This window comes from Leucoraja erinacea, chromosome 17 (genome assembly GCF_028641065.1).
Source record: "Leucoraja erinacea ecotype New England chromosome 17, Leri_hhj_1, whole genome shotgun sequence".
In the NCBI taxonomy this organism is placed as follows: domain Eukaryota; kingdom Metazoa; phylum Chordata; class Chondrichthyes; order Rajiformes; family Rajidae; genus Leucoraja; species Leucoraja erinaceus.
The window spans coordinates 415,636-443,183 of NC_073393.1; the positions used below are offsets into that span (position 1 = coordinate 415,636).

Genomic DNA, 27,548 nt, shown 5'->3' on the forward strand with positions numbered 1-27,548 from the left:
AATTAAGGGATTGGGCACGCTGGAGGCAGGAAACATGTTCCCGATGTTGGGGGAGTCCAGAACCAGGGACCACAGGTTAAGAATAAGGGGTAGGCCATTTAGAACGAAGATGAGGAAAAACTTTTTCACCCAGAGGGTTGTGAATCTGTGGAATTCTCTGCCTCAGAAAGCAGTGGAGGCCAATCCTCTGGATGCTTTAAAGAGAGAGTTAGATAGAGCTCTTAAAGATAGCGGAGTCGAGGGATATGGGGAGAAGGCAGGAACGGGGTACTGATTGTGGATGATCAGCCATGATCACAGTGAATGACGGTGCTGGCTTGAAGGGCCAAATGGCCTCTACTCCTGCACCTATTGTCTATTTATTTTTCCTTCTCAACACCATTCTCCTGCCTTCTCCCCATAATGTTTGCCACCCTTACTAATCAAGAACCTGTCAATCTACACTTTAAAAATACCCAAACCAGCATCTGCTGTTCTTCGTATTTACCTTCGAGTAGATTGTGGGATTGCCCCAACTCATGATATCAGTTTATCTGTTCCACATGACCTCAGTTTCTCTCTCCCTCGTTCCTGAACAGTTGAAGCGTTGAGTTTATTGTCACGTGTAGCGAGGTACAGTGAAAAGCAATTATTGTGCTGCCCAATCAGTGGAAAGACAAGACATGTTTACAATCGAGCTGCATCCACAATTTGCTGCAGTTCCTTGCCGTCTTCTTTGGAGCTGTTCCTAAACCGAGTTGTGATAAAAGACGCATCTGTAGAGGTTGGTGAGAGTTGTAGGGACATTCCAAACTTCCTTAGCCTTCTAAGTGAGATGCTTTCTTGGTCGTTGCTTCAATATGGGTGGTCCACGAGAAGTTGTTGGCGATATCGACTCCGGGGAATTTGAAGTAATGGCATGACATTTGCACCTTCCAAGTCTGTGGGAATCCACAGGAATTGATGGAGTTTTGGAAGATGACAGCTCGTGTACCCACCTATCTCCATCACCAACCCTTTCATCTCCTTACAATGAGAGCCACCAGTTCCTGGGCATTTATCAGCTTTCAGTCACATTACTTTCTTTCCTGCTACTAATTTCCTTCAGATCCTGGTTCATTCTGGATAAGTTGATCTTCGCTGTTTTCAGGAGGTTTTAAGTGACTTCTTCAAGTACAAAATGTTTCTTTGAATTTCCTTGCCATTTCTTTCCTCCTTTATCTCAGTCTGTAAAGGACACGCATTAACTTGAGCTCATCTTTTATATTTTAATCTCTCAGTGGAAGTGTTTAGAGTCTGTTCTGATGTTTCTCAATTGATCACCTTCGTATTCTGCTGTTCCCTTTCTTCATCACTGCCTTGCTCTTCTGATACTGGATACTGAAACGTTCCTATTCCTCAGCTAACTGCTCTTTCCCCGATAGTCTAGGTATCTTCCTTTGATCTTGGACTTGTCCACCAGTTATATGGCCCTGCCCACGGATAGTGGCTTCACAATGTTACCTGTGGCCATCAGAATTATTGCCTCGGTCACTCGCTTCCCCCTGACCACAGGGCGAGTCTCATCAGCTGCTCATGTTCATAAATTCTTGGATCAGATTTAGGCCATTCGGCCCATCTAGTCTACTCCACCATTCAACCATGGCTGATCTATCTCTCCCTCCTAACCCCATTCTCCTGCCTTCTCCGCATAACCCCTGACCCCTGCACTAATGAAGAATCTGTTAACCTTCACCATCTTCTTCTTTCCTGTCCATCTTCCACGTTTCAAATGTTGACCTGGCTGTCATCGTCCGTCCTGAAAAGGACGCAAGGCTTCCGGCGACAATCAGTGGGAGCCATCACTTGTTGCAGTAGATGATGGTGGTAGCAGAGTTAGCTCAGGATACGTCCAGTTCCCAGCCCTGCCATGTGGATGCTTCTGCTCTAGGCCCACCTCCGCCTTTAAAATATCCACTGACTTGGCCTCTTAAAAATAGCGGAGTCAGGGGATATGGGGAGAAGGCAGGAACGGGTTACTGATTGGGAATGATCAGCCATGATCACATTGAATGGCAGTGCTGGCTCGAAGGGCCGAATAGCCTCTACTCCTGCACCTATTGTCTATTGTCACAGCCGTCTGGGGCAATGAATTCCATGGATTCACCACCCTCAAGCTAAATAAATTTATCCTCATCTCCTTTCTAAAGGTACGTCCTTTAATTCTGAGGCTGTGTCCTCTGGTCCTAGACTCTCCTACTAGTGGAAGCATCCTCTCCACGACCACTCTATCCAAGGAATTTCTCTGCTGCTGCTCTCCTCCACCACGTATCATCGATTCCTGCTTCACTGTTGTATGTTGCTGCATTTAGGACAATAACCAAACTCAAGGAAAGAGAGCTTTATTTATTCTCAAAATATATTTCCCTTCAGTCCCGTGGGACAGGGGTAAGCACAGTTTAGCGAAACCGCCAGACTAATAATTACCCAGACACTAGTTCCATCCCACACACACTAGGGACAATTTACCAAAGCCAATTAACCTACAAACCCACACGTCTTTGGGATGTGGAAAGAAACCAGAGCACCCGAAGAAAACCCACGCAGGTCACAGGGAGAACGTGCAAACTCTGCACAGACAGCTCCCGAGGTCAGGATCGAACCCGGGTATCTGGCGCTGTGAGGCAGCAACTCTACCGCTGCACAACTGGGCCCGCTCCTACAGAAGGATGGGGATTGACATATCTGAAATGCAGGCATATAGAGTCTACATTGGTACACTGACTGAGATCCCCAGCAACCTGCTCCAAGCAGAGCACAGCCTGGCATCTCAGCAGCTTCCTCCTTTACACAATACAATTCCCTTCTCCAGTCCCTCGGCTATTCTGCAGGAGGACCCTTCAGCATTCCAGCATCCATTCATCAGTGGCAAGCTTCTGTTGTGGCTGGAAGAGTGTGGCAGTGTTGAGCCTGTGTGGTTGTGATCTCTCTCTCACACCTGCTGAGCCTCGCTGGGAACTGTCTGAGAACCTGCAACACCTCGGCAGGGAATGCCAGGCTGTGTCAGCTGTGGGGAAATCCCACAGCACTGACTGCTCTGTGCAGCACCCGCTAGAGCTGCTCACGTTATGCAGTCTGTGCCTTTCACAATCAGCCCTAGGGGTGATCTGTAATAATGTTCAATGCCAAAAACATCATGCAGCAAGCAGCAAATTCCAGCACGTTTGTGTTTGGTGCTTCGAGCAGAGAGTGAACTGGTGGGCATTTTGTTTTACATGAGGACAAATACATCACAACAACTTCTTCAGTCTGAACAAGGGTCTCGAGCCGAAACGTCACCCATTCCTTCTCTCCAGAGATGCTGCCTGTCCCGCTGAGTTACTCCAGCATTTTGTGTCTACCTTCGATTTTAACCAGCATCTGCAGTTCTTTCCTACACATCACAACATTGGTTAACTCCAGAGTCTGCTTAGGTTACAGAAATCACACAACGTGTCAACGAATGTTTCACTGAAGGAGACAAAATAGAAGCCACCACTGTATCACATTACTTTGATAAAGGCTTCCAGGTCCAGGCACGATTTTATTTGGGCAGGGTGGATTTGTAGACATCTCTGGCATCAATATAAATAATGTCGACACGTAACCCCTGTATAGTCGTGAGTTGTCGCCCAAAGAATTGTACATTTTTCGGGTCGCCGCTGGATTTTCAACATGTTGAACATTTTCAGCGACCCGCTGCGACTATGACGGGTGCCGGCAAGTTGCCGAAAAAACACTCCGTAAATAATCTTCTTCTTGCGTATGGCGTGCACAGCCTAAAGTTGTAGGACAACTTGTTCTATTTGATCTTATTTGACTGTGCACGCCGGGTTGCTTGCATTAGTCAAAACAGGGCGGACCACGTGAAGGTTGCAATCTTCCACCCCCCGTAAATAATAACCCAACCATATTGAGCAAGACACCTCTTAGAGATTTGCAACATCTTTCCTTAAATACATGAACTAGTCTCCAGTGATGTCACTGGCCAATTTTAACTGGGAACTGATGAACTGAAGGTGTTATAGCATTTTTTCACAAACGCAACCTATTGGGAAATATCGCAACACAATAACGAGGCCAGAAATGGAAGTGTTATGTTGTTTTTTTCCACAGACAGAAGGAGTGAGGGGGCTCTGGGAATAACATGCTCACCTGCCCAAGATATTCTTCCTCCTAACTTTCTTCAGGTTGTAGTTTCTTCCCCCCTTATCTCCCGGTTAAATGGGGAACAAAAATGCTGGAGAAACTCAGCAGGTGAGGCAGCATCTATGGGGAGAAGGAATAGACTGATGGGGTATGGGGGGCGGGAGGAAGAAGAAAGGAAGAGGCGGAGACAGTGGGCTGAGGGAGAGCTCGGAAGGGGAGGGGAAGGAGGGAGAAAGCAGGGACTACCTGAAATTGGAGAAGTCAATGTTCATACCGCTGGGGTGTAAACTACCCAAGCGAAATATGAGGTGCTGCTCCTCCAATTTGCGGTGGGCCTCACTCTGGCCATGGAGGAGACCCAGGACAGAAAGATCGGATTGGGAATGGGAGGGGGAGTGCTGAGTCACCGGGAGATCAGGTTGGTTATTGCGAAACGGGGGAGTTTTCTTTGGGTGCAAGGTGCCAGAAACAATACCATGAGCCGATATATCACGGCCGATAAACCAGGTAGCTGGTGGGAGAAGGGACAGGGATTTGCAGATGGGATCAAGAGCCTAGAGTGTTTTGTTTTCATGTACCTAAACTCTTACTTACAGCAGCACAATCGGCTTTTAAACATGTGTAAGCAAGAACTGCAGATGCTGGTTAAATCGAAGGTAGATACAAAATGCTGGAGTAACTCAGCGGGTGAGGCGGCATCTCTGGAGAGAAGAAATTGGCGATGTTTCGGTCAAGACCCTTCAGTTTTGTCCCGCTGTGTTACTCCAGCTTTTTGTGTCCATCTTTGGTTTAAACCCAGCATCTGCAGTTCGTTCCTGAACACTGGTTTGGGCTGCTTCTCATTATACTTGTGCCCCAATGAGATGGTACAAATAGCCTCAGTAGGAGATCCTGTTACAAAACCCAATCTTCCAACCTACCTCATTACTGCTGTGGATGTTTTCTCGGGACTTGTTACTCTACAATGCTGAGAAACATGTGTAAGGAAGAACTGCAGTTGCTGGTTAAATCGAAGGTAGGCACAAAATACTGGAGTAACTCAGTGGGACAGGCAGCATCTCTGGAGAGAAGGAATGGGTGACGTTTTATTCCTTCTCTCCAGAGATGCTGCCTCACCCACTGAGTTACTCGAGGCTTTTAAACATGGTGTTCAAGAGATGACATAATAACAGACAAAAAATAGTTCAATAACTTTTTTAAGAAAAGCTCAATATAGTGCAAAACAGAACAAAAGCTCAGAATGTGTAGAAATCTAGGGATATGGGGAGAAGGCAGGAACGGGGTACTGATTGTGGATGATCAGTCATGATCATATTGAATGGCGGTGCTGGCTTGAAAGGCCGAATGGCCTCATATTTCTATGAAGGAAATGCAGATGCTGGCATCGAAGATAGGCACAAATGCTGCAGCAGCATCTGTGGACTCCTTTCACACAACCTACTTCTGGAGAACTATGTTTTCACAGAGAGCGCTAAGGAAACTCAGCAGGCAGCATGCATGGATTTGACACCGAGCGCTGGAGTAACTCAGGCACAAAATGCTGGAAACATGGATAGGTGACTCACAGCAGCAACTCAGCGGGTCAGGCAGCAACATGGATAGGTGACGTTTCACAGAGTGCTGGAGTAACTCAGCGGGTCAGGCAGCATCTGTGGAGAACATGGATAGGTGACGTTTCACAGAGTGCTGGAGTAACTCAGCGGATGCAGCAGCATCTATGGAGCTAAGGAAATAGGTAACGTTTCGGGCCAAAACCCTTCCGGGTTTCAGCCCAAAACGTTGCCTATTTCCAGAAGGATTTCGGCCCGAAACGTTGCCTATTTCCTTAGCTCCATAGATGCTGCTGCACCATAACTCAGCGGGTCAGGCAGCATCTGTGGAGGCAGCATCTGTGGAGGACATGGATAGGTGACGTTTCACAGAGTGCTGGAGTAACTCAGCGGGTCAGGCAGCATCTGTGGAGAGAAGGAATGCGTGATGTTTTGGGTCGAGACACTTCTTCAGACCATCGTGCACCCAAGACAGTTTGTGGATTGAGGTGGAGTTAGTGTGGGTGAAGTTCAAGAGCCTGATGGTTGTTGGGATGGAGGTTGGTGGATGCCTGTCACTGTAAGGGACTGAATGAGCATTTGTTGTTGCTGACCGATGTGAGGATGGTTTTACTGACGTGCAACATGACTTGGCCTGTCCGCCATTGCTGCTTCAGGGATGACTGAGCTATGGAGACGCATCATCATAGAATGATGCAGCAAGGCCTTTCGGCCCATCCAGTCCATGCTGGCCATCAACTACACATTCATGTTAATCCGACATCAACCCCAATCTACTCCCCCAGTTCTATCATTGAACAGGAGGAATTTTAAACAGATAATTAATCTGCTAACGTGCACATCTTGGTGCTGATGTGGGAATCTGGCACCCTCACGCTGTCACAGGGAGATTGTCCTCACTCCTCACAGACAGTAACTCAGACGGCTGTGGAGGCCAAGTCAGCGGATATTTGTAAGGCAGAGATAGATAGATTTTTGATTAGTGCGGGTGTCAGGGGTTATGGGGAGAAGGCAGGAGAATGGGGTTGGGAGGGAGAGATAGATCAGCCATGATTGAATGGCGTAGACTTGATGGGCCGAATGGCGTAATTCTACCCCTATCACGTATGAACTTCTGAACAGTGACACAGGTTAGGATTGAAACCAGCTGACTGGAGCCGAGAGCCAGCGGCTTTACCAGTTGTGCCATGTTTAGTTTAGTTTAGAGATACAGCGCGGTTGTGAAAAGGAGACTAGAGGAGTGAAACGTAAAGCAATGTGAGTTTAGTTTATTGTCATGTATACCGAGGTAAAGTGAAAAGCTTTTGTTCTCCATTCTTCTCCCCATAACCACTGACACCTTCAGTAAATCAGCATCTGCAGGTCCTTGTCCCAATGTTCTCTCGACTCTGGATCAGTTCCTGTGGACTGGAGAGAGAGAGAAAACAGGGAATTATAGACCAGTTAGCCTTACATCGATCGTGGGGAAGATACTTGAGTCGAATGTTCGCTTTGAGGCATGGTAACAGGCCCTTTGGCCCAACTTGCCCCATCTACACTATTGTCCCACCTGCCTGCATTTGGTCCATATCCCTATCAACCTGTCCTATCCATGTACCTGTCTAAATGTTTCTTAAACGTGGAGATGGTCCCAGCCTCAACTACCTCCTCCGGCAGATCGTTCAATACACCCACCATCCTTTGTGTGAAAAAGCTACCCCTCAGATTCCCATTGAATCTTTCCCCTTCACCTTAAACCTTTGTCCTCTGTGAAATGTTTCACATTATAAAATTCATGTGTTCCCGATATGTCAGTTTGATGCTAAAATTACAAGTTTTGCTCCCAGAAATGAAGCAAATGTAGGTCTTTTAATTGAACTGAGTGGACTTTCATATTTAAACTATGAATGTTAATGGGTTTCACATCAGTTAACATAGTGTGAGTTTTCTAATTAGCTGCTTTTATTTAATGCTGTATTTATCATCTGCTGCATTCTGTGGTATTAGTTAACTAATAATTAATGAATAACATTTAAATATTTAAAAAATGCATTTGTAAGTGGAAAAAAAAGTGGAATTTAGAGTCCCTTCTGTGGTTAAAGGCATCATTTGGAATCCGAGTAAACAAATAGACGAAGGAAGTGCAGACGCCATGAAGTGCAGATGCTGGAATCTTGCGCAAAACACCAAGTGCTGGAGGAACTCTGTGGGTCAGGCAGCATCTGTGGAGGGAATGGATGGGCAAGGTTTCAGACCCGGACCCTTCTTCAGGCTGATTGGAGTAGGGGGGAGGATGCTGGCAAAGAGAGGTGCGGGTGGGTCAAACCCTGTAAAGTGTTTAGTGATCAGCTGTGTCCACCTGTATCCGCCTGTGTCCGCCTGTATCCACCTGTATCTACCTGTATCCGCCTGTATCTACCTGTATCCGCCTGTATCCACCTGTATCCACCTGTATCTACCTGTATCCACCTGTATCTACCTGTATCCGCCTGTATCCACCTGTGTCCGCCTGTATCCACCTGTGTCCGCCTGTATCCACCTGTATCCGCCTGTATCCACCTGTATCCACCTGTATCTACCCTGTATACAGGTACATGGATAGGACAGGTTTCGAGGGATATGGACCAAATGCAGGCAGGTGGGACTATTGTTGATGGGGCATGTTGGCCGGTGTGGACAAGTTGAGTGCTGGATTCATGGAGTGGGAGGTTGGTGGGAGGTTTAGTGATGGGTATAGAAGTGGGTTGAGAACTGTGGTGGGTTCATCAGAGCCCGACAGACTAGGGAAATGGACCAGGAGGAGAATGGCTGGTGGGGTGGGCCTTGGTCGGGGCAGTTACGAGCAGCTGTTGGTGGGGAGAGACCATTCCTCTGGTCCAGTGGGTTGGAGTTTTGGACGTGACCCGGGACTGGGTGTGGGGATGGAGATGGAGGGGCTGTTTGGGCACAAGGGGTCAAGATAAGGACCCATGCTGACCATGGCCCAACTTGCCCAAGCAGGTGTCCAGTGAAGCTCAGTTGCAAGGGTGACCTCCATCGGAACACCCTTGGGCAAAGCTGAGACAGATCATGCTGTCAATCATGGTTCAATGACAATACTTTCAGGAATGGGGACGAGAGTTGATGTCGAAGCAATCTTGATATCTCCCGAGGGAAAAATAAACTTTTAAAGTATTCCAGGAATCAAGGGGTTAACTGCCGTGTTCTGGGAATGAACTATTGTAATCTCCCATAACAAATTCATAGCTGATATAATATGTGAAGAAATCAATATATGATCAATCTTTATTGTCAGGATCTGTTTTCACACAGAGAGTGGTGAATCTCTGGAATTCTTGGCCACAGAGGGTAGTTGAGGCCAGTTCATTGGCTATATTTAAGAGGGAGTTAGTTGTGGCCCTTGTGGCTAAAGGGATCAGGGGGTATGGAGAGAAGGCAGGTACAGGATACTGAGTTGGATGATCAGCCATGATCATATTGAATGGCGGTGCAGGCTCGAAGGGCCGAATGGCCTACTCCTGCACCTATTTTCCATGTTTCTAAGTTTATGGTGTACAACTTTTATGACCCTGATTCATCCCGAGTCCATTTAGAAATATTTCCCAGTATTCTTCTCCTCTGATCATGCAAAAACTACCCTGATCCTTCAAAGCACGATGTCATGCAACCAAAAATGGTGAACTTGGTTATCTATTCACATCTCTCCTTGGCCCTGTGAATTCTAACTAATGAAATAACCTCACAGAAATGTATTTCAATTCATTGAATTTGACAAAGAAGAGTCCCGACCCAAAACGTCACCCATCCTTTCTCTCCAGAGATGCTGCCTGACCCGCTGAATTATTCCAGCACTGATGTACCATCAGATTAAACTCTGGTATAATAGGTAGAGGAAAGGGGAAGATACAGAGTGCAGATTATAGCTCTCAGCATGTGGAATAAAAGCTCTCTGTTGACTGATGACCTCCTTGGTTCATGGTACAATTTTACATGGTACATTGTCATTGCATCCACTATCCTGCATATGTGGCAAGTTTCAGCAGATTCTCGCCTGGCCACTAAGTGTGAAGACTGGCACAGCTCCTCGTATCTTCATACCTTCCCATCACATTGGCAAAGTGTCAGAGCTCTGTTTGTGCTTGCAGCCCATATGTCCACCTCCACCAGGTCTGGGGCTGAGGTGTTGAAATATTGCAGAGTGTCAGTGCGTTTCAGGCAGCAGTTATTTTGTTGTTGAATCCTCAGAATACTGGGCTCTGCATTTAGTCTACGGTTGTTAACGATCAGAAACATAGACACAAAGAAACATAGAAAATAGGTGCAGGAGGAGGCCATTTGGCCCTTCGAGCCAGCACCGCCATTCATTGTGATCATGGCTGATCATCCACAATCAGTAACCCGTGCCTGCCTTCTCCCCATATCCCTTGATTCCACTAGCCCCTAGAGCTCTATGTAACTCTCTTTTAAATCCATCCAGTGAATTGCCCTCTGTGGAAGAGAATTCCACAATTCACAACTCTCTGGGTGAGAAAGTTTTTCTCATCTCAGTTTTAAATGGGCCCCCCTTTATTCTTCGACTGTGGCCCCTGGTTCTGGACTCTCCCAACATTGGGAACATTTTTCCTGCATCTAGCTTGTCCAGTCTTTTTATAATTTTATACCTTTCTGTAAGATATCCTCTCATCCTTCTAAATTCCAGTGAATACAAGCCCAGTCTTTCCAATCTTACCTCAAATGACAGTCCCGCCATCCCAGGGATTAACCTGGTGAACCTATGCTGCTCTGCCTCAATAGTAAGGATGTCCTTCCTCAAATTAGGAGCAGCAAACGTGACATTTCTGCTCCTTGCTTTTGATTTCCAAGTAGGATTTCCTATTTAACATTGGCATTCGTTCTAATACAGACCATGACCAACGAAGGCATTACTCTCTGAACCTTACTTAGATATATATATTATGTGACAGAATGCACTACATAGAATTGCTGCATATTTGTGGTCCAATGATTTTTTTTAAATATCAAAACATCCATGTTGTTGGTTTTAGCAGGCATTAAATAAAATATCCTTATCCAGTCTCCCAACACTCTAGGCTAATGTGCAAACTTAAATACTTGGTCTATTTTTGTTCAAATGTTTTCAGCTGTTTTGTGACCCTGCCCAGAAGGCTATCTTTCCATCAGATGTCAGGGACAAGAATAATATTTGCATTTTTTAATATGTTCATTATATCTTTAACAAAATAAGCCTTGCATGGATGTGTTAGGATTTGATCCTGTTAAACACTGTTGAAGAATGTTGACATTCGTGCCAAAGAGGTGCTTGATGAAATATTTTAGCCAAACGTGGCCTGGATGACCAAAGTGAAAGAACAGGCAGATAGATGCCAGGCATGGTCATCTTTTGCTCGCTAGTCTTCATAAGTTGTTTAAGAAGGAACTGCAGATGCTGGAAAATCGAAGGTACACAAAAATGCCTGAGAAACTCAGCGGTTGCAGCAGCATCTATGGAGCGAAGGAAATAGGCGACGTTTCGGGCCGAAACCCTTCTTCAGACTTTGTCTTCATAAGTTCGTTGGTTCATGAGTGATAGGAGTAGAATTAGGCCATTCGGCCCACCAAGTCTACTCCACCATTCAATCATGGCTGATCTATCTTCCCTTCTCAACCCCATTCTCCTGCCTTCGCCACATAACCCCTGTCACCCGTACTAATCAAGAATCTATCTACCTCCGCCTTAAAAATATCCATTGACTTGGCCTCCACAGCCGTCTGTGATGTAGTGTGTGTCCGTGCATATATTACCAACTTCATCTCTGTGTTTCAAACAATGGATCGAGGAAGTAGGATAACATGGAGCCTCTGTGAACGGGTGATCGATGGTCAGCATGGACTTGGTGGGCCGAAGGGCCTGTTTCCATGCTGTATCTTTAAACTAAACTAAGCTAAGAAGGATTGGCCATTCAAATTATTTTGCCAATGTCCATTGAAATCTGAAAAGCCACATGTTAACATCTAACATAAACTATTTGTGCATTATTAAACGTTAGCGAGCTTAGCCTAGATCTTTGAGCTTCTTATATGTACAATATCTTTGTGGAAGATTATTTATAATCATGTGTTACAACAGCCAGCAAAGGAGCAAAAATAATCAGCTTGAAAAGGTATTGTTTCAATTAACCAGAACAAACTGCTATTAGTTTCTTCTGTCAGAAGACTCAACTTATTATTTAGAACATTAGAAATTCATTCATTTATAATTTCAATATTATGTCTGGCATGTTTGTGACAGAAACATGTTTGTGACAGAAGCGTATATTTAGGTGAGAATCTTCAACACCTAAAGGGCCTGTCCCACTTATGTGACTTTTTCGGCAACTTGCCGGCACCCGTCATAGTCGCAGCAGGTCGCTGAAAATGTTCAACATGTTGAAAATCCAGTGGAGACCAGAGCAAGGTACGACTCTTTGGGCGACTGAGGAGACGACTCATGACCATACATGTCGGCGACCTGCACAGACCTATGAAGGGTACCGGCAGTTGCCGAAAAAGTTGCGTTAGTGGGACAGGGTCATAAGTATCTTCTTGGACAGAAGATTAAATTATATCAACTGATAAAAAGTGAGGCATCGGGACTAACTTGTAGTGGCTAGTTTAGTTCAGTTTAGTTTAGTTTACTATCACAGACTGGAAACAGGCCCTTTGGCCCATCGATTTACAATTTTACCAAAGCCAATGAACCTACAAACCTGTACGTCTTTGGTATGTGGGAGGGAACTGGAGCACCCGGAGAAAACCCACGCAGGTCACGGGGAGAACATACAGCCACCGTGCAGGATCGGACCCGGGTCTATGGCGTTGTAAGGCAGAAGCTTTACCGCTGTGCCACCGCTGTGCCACCGCTCCACCCTATGAACCTACAAACCTGTACAAAAAATCAATTGGAACGTTGCTGCATGTGGGAGGGAATACTGGAGCACCCGGCAGTAAAACCCACAGTTTAAAAATAAGTCACGGGACTGGACGGACAAACATTTTCACCGTGCAATCTGTGGATCGGATGTTTTCAAGAGAGAGTTAGATTTAGCTCTTATAGCTAAAGGAAACAAAGGATATGGCGTTGATTGTAAGGCAGATCAGCTTTACCGAAGGGCCAAATGTGCCACTCCTGCAACTGTGCCACCGCACCACCCTACTAATTCATTCAGAGTGGATTGTAAACATTAATTTGATCAGAAAAATGTTGGGTAAAAAAGCAAGATGGATTCACAGTCAATTGTGGAACGTTGCTGCAGTGTAGGGAATAGGGAATAGTTTTTATAGAAACATAAAGCTTTGAAGGGGCCATTGGACAAATGGCATTGTAACTCTAACCAGGTGCTACACCTTGGCAGGACAGGACGTTAAGAATAAATGGGTTGAACAGAGGGATCTGGGTATAACCGTGCATAGTTCCTTGAAGGTGGAATTTCATATAGATAGAGTGGTAAAGAAAGCTTTTGGTATGCTAGCCTTTATAAATCAGAGCATTGAGTATAGAAGGGGATGTAATGTTAAAATTGTACAAGGCATTGGTGAGACCAAATCTGGAGTATGGTGTACAATTTTGGTCGGTCGCCCAATTATAGGAAGGATGTCAACAAAATAGAGAGTACAGAGGAGATTTACTAGAATGTTGCCTGGGTTTCAACAACTAAGTTACAGAAATAGGTTGAATAAGTTAGGTTTTTATTCTTTGGAGCGCAGAAGGTTAAAGGGGGACCTGATAGAGGTCTTTAAAATGATGAGAGGGATAGACAGAGTTGATGGGGATCAGCTTTTCCCTTTGAGAATGGGGAAGATTCAAACAAGAGGACATGACTTCAGAATTAAGGGACAGAAGGTTAGGGGTAAATGATAAATTCTTTACAAGAGTGGTATGGTGTGGAATGAGCTTCCAGTGGAACGGGGAGGCAGGTTCATTGATCATTTATAAATGGATCAGCCATGGATCATATGGAGGGTTGGCGGTGCTGGCTCGAAGGGCCTAAGAATGGCACTACTCCTGCAGATGGCCTGTTTCCATGTTTCTATGGTTTATGGTTATTTGATGTTTGTAAATGAAGACCAGACTGTTGTATTTGCGTTTTCTGAAATTAATATAATACCAGTTTATTTTTCTATGGCCGAGAAATGAAGCTGGGACGCCAAAGAAAAATGTTGTGATTAGCGTGTAATGAAATTATATTTAACTTTTATCAAGTAAAAATGTTTCTGCGCTGTTTTAAAATAGGGCAAGATTTGTACACAGAAGGTGGTGGGTGCCTGGAACGTGCTGCCAGGGGTGGTGGTGGAGGCAGATACAACAGAAGTGTTTACGAGGCTTTAGGATAGGCACATGGATATACAGAGAACGGAGGGATATGGATTATGTGCACACAGAGGAGATTGGTTTATAATGGCATTGTGTTCGGCACAGACATTGTGGGCCGAATGGCCTGTTCATGTCCTGTTCTATGTTTCACGTTCTCAATGTTACAATCTCCAATCAATGTGAGATGCTGAAAATGCCCTCAAGACTGACCACTCTATGAAACAAAACTCTATGGTCAAGGGATCGATACCACATGCAGGCAGATAGGGTTAGTTTAGATTGGCACCATGGTGGGCCGAAGGGCCTGTTCCTGTGCTGTACTGCTGTCTGTTCTATGTTCTATGTTCTATGTTCTATGTTCCATGCTCCATGTCCCGTGTTCCTGTGTGGGACTACTCTATGTTCCGTGTTCCATGTTCCATGTTGCGGTATAGTTCTATGTTCCTGTGTGGGCCTGCTCCATGTTCCGTGTTCCATGTTCCATGTTGCGGTATAGTTCTATGTTCCTGTGTGGGACTGCTCCATGTTCTATGTTCCTGTGTGGGACTGCTCCATGTTCCATGTTCCATGTTGCGGTATAGTTCCCTGTTCCTGTGTGGGCCTGCTCCATGTTCCGTGTTCCATGTTGCATGTATAGTTCCATGTTCCTGTGTGGGACTGCTCCATGTTCCATGTTCCTGTGTGGGCCTGCTCTATGCTCCATGTTCTATGCTCCGTGCTCCATGTTCTATGCTCCATGCTCCGTGTTGCAGTATAGTTCCATGCTCCTGTGTGGGACTGCTCCATGTTCTATGCTCCATCTATGCTCCATGCTCCATGTTGCAGTATCTTTCTATGCTCCATGCCCATGTTCCTGTGTGGGACTGCCCCATGTCCCATCCTCTGTGCTGTCCTGTTCTGTGCTCTATGTTAAAAATGTGTTACAGATTTAACATGAGGCTTTTGTTTTCTGTGTTTAGGGATGGAGGAAGCAAGCCTGTGCCTTGGTGTATCTTCAGCAGTGCCTGAGACTGATGTACAGCTCAACAAGCCTGTACTGAATGGCCAGTATCCCATCAGCCAGAAGCTGCACCAATTGACCACGCAACTGGGCCATGCCTTCCCTGAGCTGCAGAGCAGAGGCAACTTGGAGGAGAAGACAGCGAGTATCGTCCTGGAGGGGAACCGCCAACACACAGCAGCCAACCAGCCCATCAGCAACCAAATGACTCTGCTGGCCAACCAGCTGAACACGGACATTGATGCCAGCTTGGGGATGAATGGTCGCGTGGACTTACAGCACTTTTTGAATGGCCAGAACCTTGGCATCATTTCGCAGATGAACGGGATGGACGATGATGCCAAGAAGTCTAGGAAGTACCCGTGTCCAATCTGTGGCAAGCGTTTCCGCTTCAACAGCATCCTGTCCTTACACATGCGCACGCACACGGGCGAGAAGCCCTTCAAATGCCCCTACTGTGACCACAGGGCAGCTCAGAAAGGCAACCTGAAGATCCACCTGCGTACCCACAAGCTGGGCAACCTGGGCAAGGGGCGTGGACGGGTGCGGGAGGAGAACCGGCTGTTGCATGAGCTGGAGGAGAGGGCTATCCTGCGGGACAAGCAGATGAAGAGCGGTCTGGGGGTGGCCAGAGTGGACGGCAAACCTCACCAGGCCGTGCTCAGCTCGGGCAGCTTGACCGCGCCAGTCAGCCAAGGTGGTGCTGATGCCTCCACCGCAGTGACCACCCCCAAGCCCGCGGGTGGTCAGGAGGAAGGGGCTACAGCCACCATGGTGGGCTTCAAATGCACCTTCTGCAAGGGCAAGTTCAAGAAGCGCGAGGAACTAGAGAGACACATCCGCATTCTGCACAAACCCTACAAGTGCACTCTCTGCGAGTTTGCTGCCTCTCAGGAGGAGGACCTCATCAGCCACGTGGAGAAAGCACACATCACGGCTGAGGCCGTGCCAGGGCAAGGAGCCAGCGGCAACGGCGAACAGCCCGCCAACGAGTTCCGTTGCGAGGTGTGTGGCCAGGTCTTCAGCCAGGCCTGGTTCCTGAAAGGCCACATGAGGAAGCACAAGGACTCCTTCGAGCACAGCTGCCAGATCTGTGGACGGAGGTTTAAGGAGCCTTGGTTCCTCAAAAACCACATGAAGGTCCATCTGAACAAACTGGCCGTCAAGAACCCCCCTCCAAGTGAGCCCGAGGTACCTGAGAACCTGAACAACATGGTCCCAGAATCCCACTCCAATGTCTACTCTGCCTATGTGTCCTGTTTACAGAGTGGCTTCTTGTCTCCTGATAAGTTGAGCTTACATGAACAGAGCCAGCTGCATTACAGCAAAGCCGAGTTGGCTCGGAAGGAGAAGGAAATGCTTGGGAAGCTCCTGGTGCCTGTAGGCAGCGCGGCCCGTGGTCTGATAGAGGCAGAAAAGAGGTCTCTGTTGGGGTGTTTGACCTTGGCACCTCCTCTGAAGTCGAACTGCATGGAGCGGCTGCAGGCGGTGGCCCGCGTGGCTGAGTTTGACCCTGTGAACAGCTACCATGCCTGGCAGCTGGTGACCAGAGGGATGGTGATGGAACCCAAGAAACATCTCCACCTTGGGCAGGAGGAAGCCCAGCCCAGTTGCAGGGGCCAGCCTGGACAAGGACAAGAGAGGGATCATCTTCACAGCCGGGGAGAAAACAAAACAGAAGTTGGATGGGGATCTGATCCAAAGCCCAAAAAGAACCAACATGAATGACCTTTCTGGTAAAAATGATCTGATGGGAAGCAGAGAGTTCATGACACAAGGAATGGGTCAAGGTCTGGAATATAAGATTGGTGGATTAGGGCAAAACCACACAACAATGAAGGAAAAGCCAACAGAGTGTCCCGACTGTGGGCGGGTGTTTCGAACCTACCACCAGGTGGTTGTACATTCCAGAGTACACAAGAAGGGGAAGAAGATGGGAGATGAAGGAGTCCAAGGTGTTCAGGATGAACGGCGTGGGTCTGGGAGTGACCAGGACTCCCAATCTGTGAGCAGGTCCACCACCCCTGGGTCAGCCAACGTGACGGAGGACAACCTGACACCAGGAGCGTATTCAGTGACGGGGAGCACACAGGAGGATAGCCCCAACCCACCTTCTCCATCTTCAGGTAACGCCAGCATGCTCTCCTCCCCTTGTGCTGCAGCACTAACACTCAGACATGTTTGACTTGAAACTGGAGAGTTGTGACCATATATAGAAAAGATAGAAACCACCATATATGTGGAGGAAGGAACTGCAGATGCTGATTTGTATCGAAGAGAGACACAAGATGCTGGAGTAACTCAGCGGGTCAGGCAGCATCTCTGGAGAGGAGGAATGGGCGACGTTTTGGGTCGAGACCCTTCTTCAGACTGAGACCCGACACGTCACCCATTCCTTCTCTCCAGAGACGCTGCCTGTCCCACCGAGTTACTCCAGCACGTCATGTCCATCTCGCCATATACTGTATGTGGAATTGGCTTGGTGTAGGTGTAAATTGCCCCTATTGCATGTTGGACAGCGTTAGATGGGGGGGGTCGCTGGTCGGCATGGTCTCGGTGGGCCGAAGGGCTTGATCCCATGCTGTTTTTCCAAACTAAAGTAAAACTAAAGTGTAACGTTGAATGTTTTTCTAATAACATTGTAATCGGTCAGCTGTGTGTGCACACAGACATTTCTCAGTTACTTGCCCACTTTTTCCTGTAGATTGGTCCACAATTCAAGAGAATTCTCCAATAGGTTTTTTTCCTATTTTCCATTTCCTTTCTTGTGCAATTTAAAAATAAGGTCACAAGTTGTCCCGCACAAGGTTGGCCAGCTGAATTTCGTGAAGAAAATATTAGATGCGTGTGTGCTTCTCCTGGGTATACTGAATGTTCAAAACATCCACTTGGTTTCAAAGATATTGGATTTTTGTATATTTACAGCGAGCAGCATTTATAATTCATCATATAGGTTTTATGTATCATTTCATTTGTCCAATATCTACCCAGGCATCAATGAGAAGGTACGGGAGCCTTGGGTGAAGGTTTCCTTTTGAGGCAACGTGTTTGTCTTAGTCAAAGACCAAATAAGAATGATGTGTGGGAGGGAACTGCAGGTGCTGGTTTAAACTGAAGATAGACACAAAATTCTGTCCCGTGGAGTAACTCCATGGGACAGGCAGCATCTGCGGAGTAGGTGATTTTTTGGGTCGAGGCATTTCGGGTGTGAAGAAGGGTCTCGACCCATTCCTTCTCTCCAGAGATGCTGCCTCACCCGCTGAGTTACTCCAGCATTTTGTGTCTATCTTCGATATAAAACGGCATCTGCAGTTCCTTCCTGCAGATTTAATGAGCCAATTGTGCTGAGATCACAAAATGAACCAAATGCTACACAAAGTAGAAGAAAATAACAGAACACAATCGATAAGTGGAATTCACCACTTTTGTTTAGTTGCTCCTTAAACCAGTACACTGGTCGCATGAAATGTTTTGCTGCCTGAATGAATATTACTCAAGTTTAAATAATAATCTTGACAAAGACATTTTTTTTTAAACAAAATCCAGTCTGTACATTCCACAGATGCCTACAGTACTTAAAGCGCTTGCTCAAGTACCCATGAAATATGCTGGCTCCTTCCTAGGTTTGGCTCCAATTTGCACCTTATTACTTGCTAGTCACTTTATGAAATGCTACCTGCATGCAAACTGAAGCAGATCAAATGGATAAATTGTGTAGCATCATATGGTGCTGAAGATACAGGCACAGCCTGCCCTGTGCTTCAGTTTGAAAGTATCTTGTATTAATTGTTCAAGGAAGAACTGCAGATGCTGGAAAAATCGAAGGTAGACAGAAATGTTGGAGAAACTCAGCGGGTGAGGCAGCATCTGTGGAGTGAAGGAAAAGGCGACGTTTCGGGTCGAGACCCTTCTTCAGACTGATGCCGGGGGGGTGGGGGGGGGGGTGGGAAAAGGAAAGGAAGATGGGTTAGGAGAGCTGGGAAGGGGAGGGGAAGGAGGGAGAAAGCAAGGACTACCTGAAATTGGAGAAGTCAATGGTCATACCGCTGGGGTGTAAACTGCCCAAGTGAAATATTGGAAATTAATTGTTAACTCCTTTATATATTCTATTTATAAAATTGTCACTGGTGTGCTGCTTGCTAAATTATTCACCTATTTTCACACAAATAGCTGGAGTAACTCAATGGGTCAGCCAACATCTGAGTGTCCAACCTGCTGAGTTACTCCAGGTTTTTGTGTCTACGGTTTAAACCAGCTTCCTACCCATTTTCTCATTTAATTTAAACATGCCTTTGTTAATGTTGTAGAGGTGAATAAGATTGTAATGATGTACATTCAGCTTTTTGGGCAAGTATTTAATTGATCATTTAAAATTAGCACTGAAATCCTCCACTGCTTCTCGCTTGTTTCCTCATCACAAACAAAGAGTGACAAATAGGTTGTGCGGAACGGTGGTGCAGCAGGTGGAGCTGCTGCTTCACAGCACCTGAGACTTTGGATCGATCCTGATCTCGGGTGCAGTCAATTAACATACAAACGCGCACATCTGTGGTATATGGGAAGAAACCGGAGCACACGGAGCAAACCCACATGGTCACAGGGAGAACATGCAAACTCCACACAGACAGGACCCAAGGTCAGGATCGAACCTGGGTCTCTGGCGCGGTGAGGCAGCAGTTTTACCTGCTGTTCCACTGTGTTTTTAGTCGTGTTGGGGCTGGACAGCAAGCATAGTTGGCACATCAGTCATCCCCTGCTCAATATTGTCACCCCGATTATAACACAGGGGTACAAGGCATGGCCCTGGGGCAGGGGGCAAGGGAGGTGGAGGGGGAATATTAAAAATAAAGAGACATCAGCGTGGCTCAGGGTGGCATCAATTAATAATAAGGGGTCGACCATTTAGGACTGAGATGAGGAAAAACGTTTCACCCACACAGTTGTGAATCTGTGGAATTCTCTGCCACAGACGGCAGTGGAGGCCATTTCACTGGATGTTTTCAAGAGAAAGTTAGATTTAGCTCTTAGGGCTAACGGAATCAAGGGATATGGGGAGAAAGCAGGAACAGGCAACTGATTTTGGATGATCAGCCATGATCATATTGAATGGCAGTGTTGCTCGGAGGGCTGAATGGCCTATTCCTGCACCTATTTTCTATGTTTCTATGTTTCTATTGTTGCTGGAGTAACTCAGCGGGACAGGCAGAATCCCTGGAGAGGAGGAATGGGTGATGTTCAATTGTTGCGAATGTGCTGGTGTTTTCACCTGTGTAGAACCTATTAACACAGGTGATTTTGAATGATAATAACTAGGGCTTAAAGATGAAATCAAATTGCCCTGAATAACATTTGTGAACACAACAAATAAAATTGCTGGAATACAATAAAATAAAAATCTCCTGTACTCCTAGATCCCTCTGCTCTACAACACTGCCCAGAGGCCCACCTTTTACAGTGTAGGCCCTGCCCATGTTGGACTTCCCAAAATGCAACACCTACCATTTCTCTGCATTGAATTCCATCAGCCATTCCTCCTGGCCAATCGATCAAGATCCTGCTGCAACGTTTCACAACCAGCACTTCAACTCCCCCTCCCATTCCCCGTCTGACCTCTCTGTCCTGGGTCTCCTCCATGGCCAGAGTGAGCAGCACCGGAAATTGGAGGAACAGCGCCTCATATTCCGCCTGGGGAGTCTGCATCCTGCGGGCAAGAACATTGAATTCTCCCAATTTTGTTAGCCCTTGCTGTCTCCTCCCCTTCCTCAGCCCTCGGGCTCCTCCTCCTCCTTGTTCCTTTCTTCTCCCCCCCCACCCCCCATCAGTCTGAAGAAGGGTTTTGGCCTGAAACGTTGCCCATTTCCTTCGCTCCATAGATGCTGCTGCACCCGCTGAGTTTCTCCAGCATTTTTGTGTACCTTATGTTTCACAGCCATCTCCACTATCTGCAAAACCACCCACGTTTGTGTGTGGAGAGGTCGGGATTGGTTCTAAACTCTGACGCGATGTAATTTTATTACAATAAATATTTCATTGTGCTTAAAATATTTAACATTTATAGAAGCACAAGCTGCAGTTTTGAGACATTGAGGAAAATAGCTTTTTAATTAACACAATTGACATATGTAAATGTAATTTAATTAGGATAGCTAATTAAAACATTATCTTTTATGGCGTAAAGATAGTATTTGCAGTTTTGAGGTGAAATACCATTGTCTAATTAATGCAGGTGAAATACCATTGTCTAATTAATGCAATTAATGTGAAATCACATTTAATTAGTGAACTTCATCAGGATGTGATCCAGAATCAGGATGTGATCCAGAATCAGGATATGATCCAGAATCAGGATGTGATCCAGAATCAGGATATGATCCAGAATCCAATAATAATCCTATATTCCAAGTTTTATCAACATAGGATTGTACTTTCAGAATCACAGGAGGAAAGATAGTTTCTAATTAACTTGTTTTGCATATGTAAAATAGCCACAATAATCATAATTCATTCATATGTTATCCTTAATATACATGAATTACGCCCTTCAATCAATGACCAATCAATCAAAGAAGCCCAATAGCTTATTGATAAGTGAAAAACACGGACTTCTTGGTCATTCTAACTTGGAGATTGTGATCTATTCCAACCACGGAACACACTTTAATTACAATTTAAGGAAGAAAACTTTGTTCTTTTGTTCTTGGAGGAAATATAAATCGCATATTTATGACACAGTGGTAGAGTTACTGCCTCACAGCGCCAGAGACCCGCGTTTGATCCTGACTACAGGCGCTGACTGTACGGAGTTTGCACGTTCTCCCTGTGACCTTCTGGTGCTCCTGTTTCCCAAATTCCCAAAGACGTGTGGCTTTGTAGGATAATGGACTTCAGTAAAATTGTCTTTAGTGTGTGTCGGATAGAACTAGTGATCGATAGTCAGCGCTGACCCGGTGGGCTGAAGGGCCTCCTTCCACGCTGTATCTCTAAACTAAACTACACTAAATTAAACAACTCTGACAATTCAGTGGGAACAGCAGCAACGTTTCTATATCATGAAAATTAAGCTCTATTTATCTTTCACGATTTATTCAACTTAAAGCAGTTTGATGGAGGCACAAGGTGCTGGCATCATCAGCTAAACTCAAAGCGCAGGAGGAAAGAGACAGGTGATGTTTCGGGTCAGGACTTTGCTCAGAGACCAATTAGTCTAAAGAAGTGTGCCGACCCGAAATGTTGTCTTCTGATCCCCTTCACATGTTGCCTGACCTGCTGATTCCTCCAGCATAGACATACAATGCTGGAGTAACTCAGCAGGACAAGCAGCATCAATTCCTTCTCTCCACAGATGCTGGGCAAGAGACTCTGTGCATCTACCTGATCTATTCCTCTCGTGATGTTATACACTATAAGATCATCCCTCATCCTCCTGCGCTCCATGGGATGGAGTCCCAGCTCACTCAACCTCTACCCCTCTAATTCTGGCAACATCTTTGGACACAGTGTGTAGGAAGGAACTGCAGGTGCTGGTTTAAACTGAAGCTAGATACAAAATGCTGGAGTAACACAGCGGGACAGGCAGCATCTCTGGAGAGAAGGAATGGGTGACGTTTTAATTGGACGAAGGGAATTCCTTCTCTCCACAGATGCTGCCCGTCCCGTTGAGTTACTCCAGCATTTTGTGTCTGTCTTTAGCTGAAAGCTAATTGAACGAGAGACTAAATTATAAGCATTTTTCTGCCACTGATGATAGTTTGTTTTATCACTGATGTAACAACATGGGCATGTAAACCTTGGTGTGAGCCCGCACTACCCAACACTCCCAACGAGAGCCCTCGCAGGTCAGAAACTAACACCAGGAACAACCTGACACCCCTCTCACACACGTCCAGAAAAACTAATAGAAAGTTGTTTTTTCACATTCTCACCCCTGGTGAAAATCCAATGTGCATTCATGCCAAGCAAAGTACCCGCACACAAGGGGGAAGATCAGCAACTCAAGCCCAAGAGAAGTTTAGTTTAGTTTAGAGATACAGCTCCCAAACAGGCCCTTCGGCCCAACCAGTCCGTGCCGACCAGCGACCCCCTCACACACACGAACACTATCCTGCACACACTAGGGACAATTTACAATGTGACCAAGCCAATCAACCTACTAACCTGCATGCCTAACCTAAACGGAGCACCCCGGGAAAATCCACGCAGGTCATGGGGAGAACGTACAAACTCTGTACAGACAGCACCCGTGGTCAGGATCGAACCTGGGACTCTGGTTCTGTGAGGCAGCAACTCTACCGCTGCACCACCGTGCCCCCCTCTATACGAAACATTATAAGCAATGTATCAAATATACATTTTGAGAATAGTTGAGACAAATATCCATGCAGATAAATCTCTGGGATTTTACATTGTGTCTGATCTGGTTATTAAACTTCAAGGAACCAATCCACAAATAGATCAGATGTTGTTCAGCATTGTATAGAATATTTCCATGTTGCCAGGGTCACCAATGTATAACTGTTCCTCACCTACTATTGTTATTCATTCCATTTTGTTTTTAGAGGAATTATCTGATACTGTTTTAACAAGTGTAGGAAGGAACTGCAGATGCTGGTTTACACTGAAGGTAGACACAAAATGCTGGAGTAACTCAGCGGGACAGGCAGCATCTCTGGAGAGAAAGAATGGGTGACGGTTCGGGTGTGAATAGACATGGACATTAGGTCCTAGAGTAGGCCATTCGGCCCTTCGAGCCAGCACCGCCATTCAATGTGATCATGGCTGATCATCCACAATCAGTACCCCGTTCCTGCCTTCTCCCCATATCCCCTGACTCCGCTATCTTTAAGAGCAGCGAAGGGTTCCGACCTGAAACGTCACCTATCCATGTTCTCCACAGATGCTGCCTGACCCGCTGAGTTATGGTGCAGCAGCATCTATGGAGCGAAGGAAATAGGTAACGTTTCGGGCCGAAATCCTTCTGGAAATAGGCAACGTTTCGGGCTGAAACCCTTCCGGGTTTCGGCCCGAAACGTTGCCTATTTCCTTCACTCCATAGATGCTGCCTGACCCTCTGAGTTACTCCAGCACTCTGTGAAACGTCACCTATCCATGTTCTCCACAGATGCTGCCTGTCCCACTGAGTTACTCCAGCACTCTGTGAAACGTCACCTATCCATGTTCTCCACAGATGCTGCCTGACCCGCTGAGTTACTCCAGATTCCTTGTCTATCTGCAGGAGTCTACTTCACATTATCTATTACTCCCTAGGAAAAATAAAGACTTCTAATCTCTCCAGTTACATTTGAGACTGGGCAATTCTGGCCCTGCAATCATTTACACCACCATATGTTAATCTGTGCCCGTCAGCTATTTAAAAAGCCAATTCATACTTCAGCATTGCCAGATGCAAGGGAAACACTTCTGTAAACTCGTTAAAATTCAGCCTTAGCCACCAGGGTCTGAACAGTATCACCAACCTGAATACCTTATTGAAAATCACACAAATTTAAATGTAACTTCTAGAATAAGTTACATGGTCTACAAAAATCCAATATTAAAAGCCCCGGGATATTATATTAGTTTATAAAACATTGCAGGGTCTCCACGTTCAAAAAGTAACATTTAAAAAAGAAAGCTAGACACAAAATGCTGGAGTAACTCAGCGGGAAAGGGCAGCATCTCTGGAGAGATTTATAAAATACTTTGACTAGTGCAGGGTTTGTAACGGTTTGGAGGGATATGTACCAAGCGCAGGCAGGTGGGACTGGTGTAGACGGGATATGTTGGTCAGTGTGGGAAGGTTGGGCCGAAGGGCCTGTTTCCACAGTGTGTGACTCGATTACTCTAAACCAATAGTTGTGAGGTAGAGTAATAAATATAGAGTAATAAATGACGGAGTAATGATTGTAGAGTAATGAATGATGGAGTAATGATTGTACAGTAATGAATGATGGAGTAATGATTGTAGAGTAATAAATGACGGAGTAATGATTGTAGAGTAATGAATGACCTGGGAAATGCAGAGAGTGGACACAAGGAAATGGAAATGTGACTAGATGTGATGGCACCATACAGCTGTGGGCAGGGGGGCACGTATGTCCAGATAATTAGTTGTGATTCAGATTCAGATTCAGATTCAGATTCAGATTCAATTTTAATTGTCATTGTCAGTGTACAGTACAGAGACAACGAAATGCATTTAGCATCTCCCTTGAAGAGCGACATAGCAAACGATTTGAATAAAAAATAAATAAATAAGTGTCCGGGGGGGGGGGGGGGGGGGGGTGATTGGCAGATAGATGCTATCCCGGTCAAAAGCTAGACATTGTGATCTCAGAGTCATAATGATACAGCATGGACACAGGCCCTTCGGCCCAACTTGCCCATACTGGCCAACATGTCTCATCTACACTAGTCCCACCTGCCTGCGTTTGGCCCATATCCCTCCAAACCTGTCCTATCCATGTACCTGTCTAACCATCTCTTAGACATTGTGATAGTCTCAACCTCAACTATCTCCTCTGGCAGCTCGTTCCATACAACCACCACGCTCTTGCGGGAGAATAGAGAGCTGGGCCGGGGAAGAGATCTCTGTCCACATCATTTGTCCTCTCCATTTCGCATGTTCTGTTTCGAGTAGGGGGATGGGTACAAGAGCAGAGAGACAGGGGGGTGTAAAATGAGGGTAGAAGCAATAGGTAGCAAGGTGAAAAGTAAAAGTGGCAGGCAGACAAAACCATGGTAAAAATCAAAAAGGGCCACTTTTCAGCATAATAGTATAAGGGGTAAGAGTGTTGTAAAAACAAGCCTGAAGGCTTTGTGTCTCAATGCAAGGAGCATTCGTAATAAGGTGGATGAGTTGAATGTGCAGATAGCTATTAATGACTTTGATATAGTTGCGTTCACGGAGACATGGCTCCAGGGTGACCAAGGCTGGGAGCTGAACATCCAGGGATATTGAATATTCAGGAGGGATAGACAGAAAGGAAAAGGAGGTGGGGTAGCGTTGCTGGTTAGAGAGGAGATTAACGCAATGGAAAGGAAGGACATTAGTTTGGAGGATGTGGAATTGGTATGGGTAGAGCTGCAAAACACTAAGGGGCAGAAAGCGCTAGTGTGAGTTGTGTACAGGCCACCTAACAGCAGTAGTGAAGTTGGGGATGGCATCAAACAGGAAATTAGAAATGCGTGCAACAAAGGTAAAACAGTTATAATGGGTGACTTCAATCTACATATAGATTGGGTGAATCAAATTTGCAGGGGTGCTGAGGAAGAGGATTTCTTGGAATGTATGCGGGATAGTTTTCTAAACCAACATGTAGAGGAACCAACGAGGGAACAGGCTATTTTAGACTGGGTATTGAGTAATGAGGAAGGGTTAGTTAGTAATCTTGTTGTACGTGCCCCCTTGGGCAAGAGTGACCATAATATGGTTGAGTTCTTCATTAGGTTGGAGAGTGACATTGTTAATTCAGAAACAATGGTTCTGAACTTAAAGAAAGGTAACTTTGAGGGTATGAGACGTGAATTGGCCAAGATAGACTGGCAATTAATTCTAAAAGGGTTGACGGTGGATATGCAATGGAAGACATTTAAAGACTGCATGGATGAACTACAAAAATTGTTCATCCCAGTTTGGCAAAAGAATAAATCAGGGAAGGTAGTGCATCCGTGAATAACAAGGGAAATCAGGGATAGTATCAAACCGAAGGATGATGCGTACAAATTAGCCAGAAAAAGCAGCATACCGGAGGACTGGGAGAAATTCAAAGACCAGCAGAGGAGGACAAAGGGCTTAATTAGGAAAAGAAAAATAGATTATGAAAGAAAACTGGCAGGGAACATAAAAACTGACTGCAAACGTTTTTATAGATATGTGAAAAGAAAGAGATTAGTTAAAACAAATGTAGGTCCCTTGCAGTCAGAAACAGGTGAGTTGATCATGGGGAACAAGGATATGGCGGACTAATTGAATAACTACTTTGGTTCCGTCTTCACTAAGGAAGACATAAATAATTTGCCGGAAATAGCAGGGGACTGCGGGTCAAAGGAGTTGGAGGAATTGAGTGAAATCCAGGTTAGTCGGGAAGTGGTGTTGGGTAAATTGAATGGATTAAAGGCCGATAAATCCCCAGGGCCAGATAGGCTGCATCCCAGAGTACTTAAGGAAGTAGCTCCAGAAATAGTGGATGCATTAGTAATAATCTTTCAAAACTCTTTAGATTCTGGAGTAGTTCCTGAGGATTGGCGGGTAGCAAACGTAACCACACTTTTTAAGAAGGGAGGGAGAGAGAAAACGGGGAATTACAGACCAGTTAGTCTAACATCGGTAGTGGAGAAACTGCTAGAGTCAGTTATTAAAGATGGGATAGCAACACATTTGGAAAGTGGTGAAATCATTGGACAAAGTCAGCATGGATTTACGAAAGGTAAATCATGTCTGACGAATCTTATAGAATTTTTCCAGGATGTAACTAGTAGCGTGGATAGGGGAGAACCAGTGGATATGGTGTATCTGGACTTCCAG

The 27,548-nt window shown here is 45.7% G+C and overlaps 1 protein-coding gene across 1 annotated transcript in view; it reads left to right on the forward strand.

Moving 5' to 3' along the window:
* The window catches only part of znf536 (zinc finger protein 536), a 410,627-nt gene that overhangs the window by 187,584 nt on the left and 195,495 nt on the right, over positions 1-27,548 (forward strand). Inside the window, 2 exon segments of the mRNA XM_055648343.1 lie at positions 14,985-16,636; positions 16,638-17,151. Coding sequence (XP_055504318.1) covers positions 14,987-16,636; positions 16,638-17,151 — 2,164 coding nt within the window. The 5' untranslated portion in view covers positions 14,985-14,986.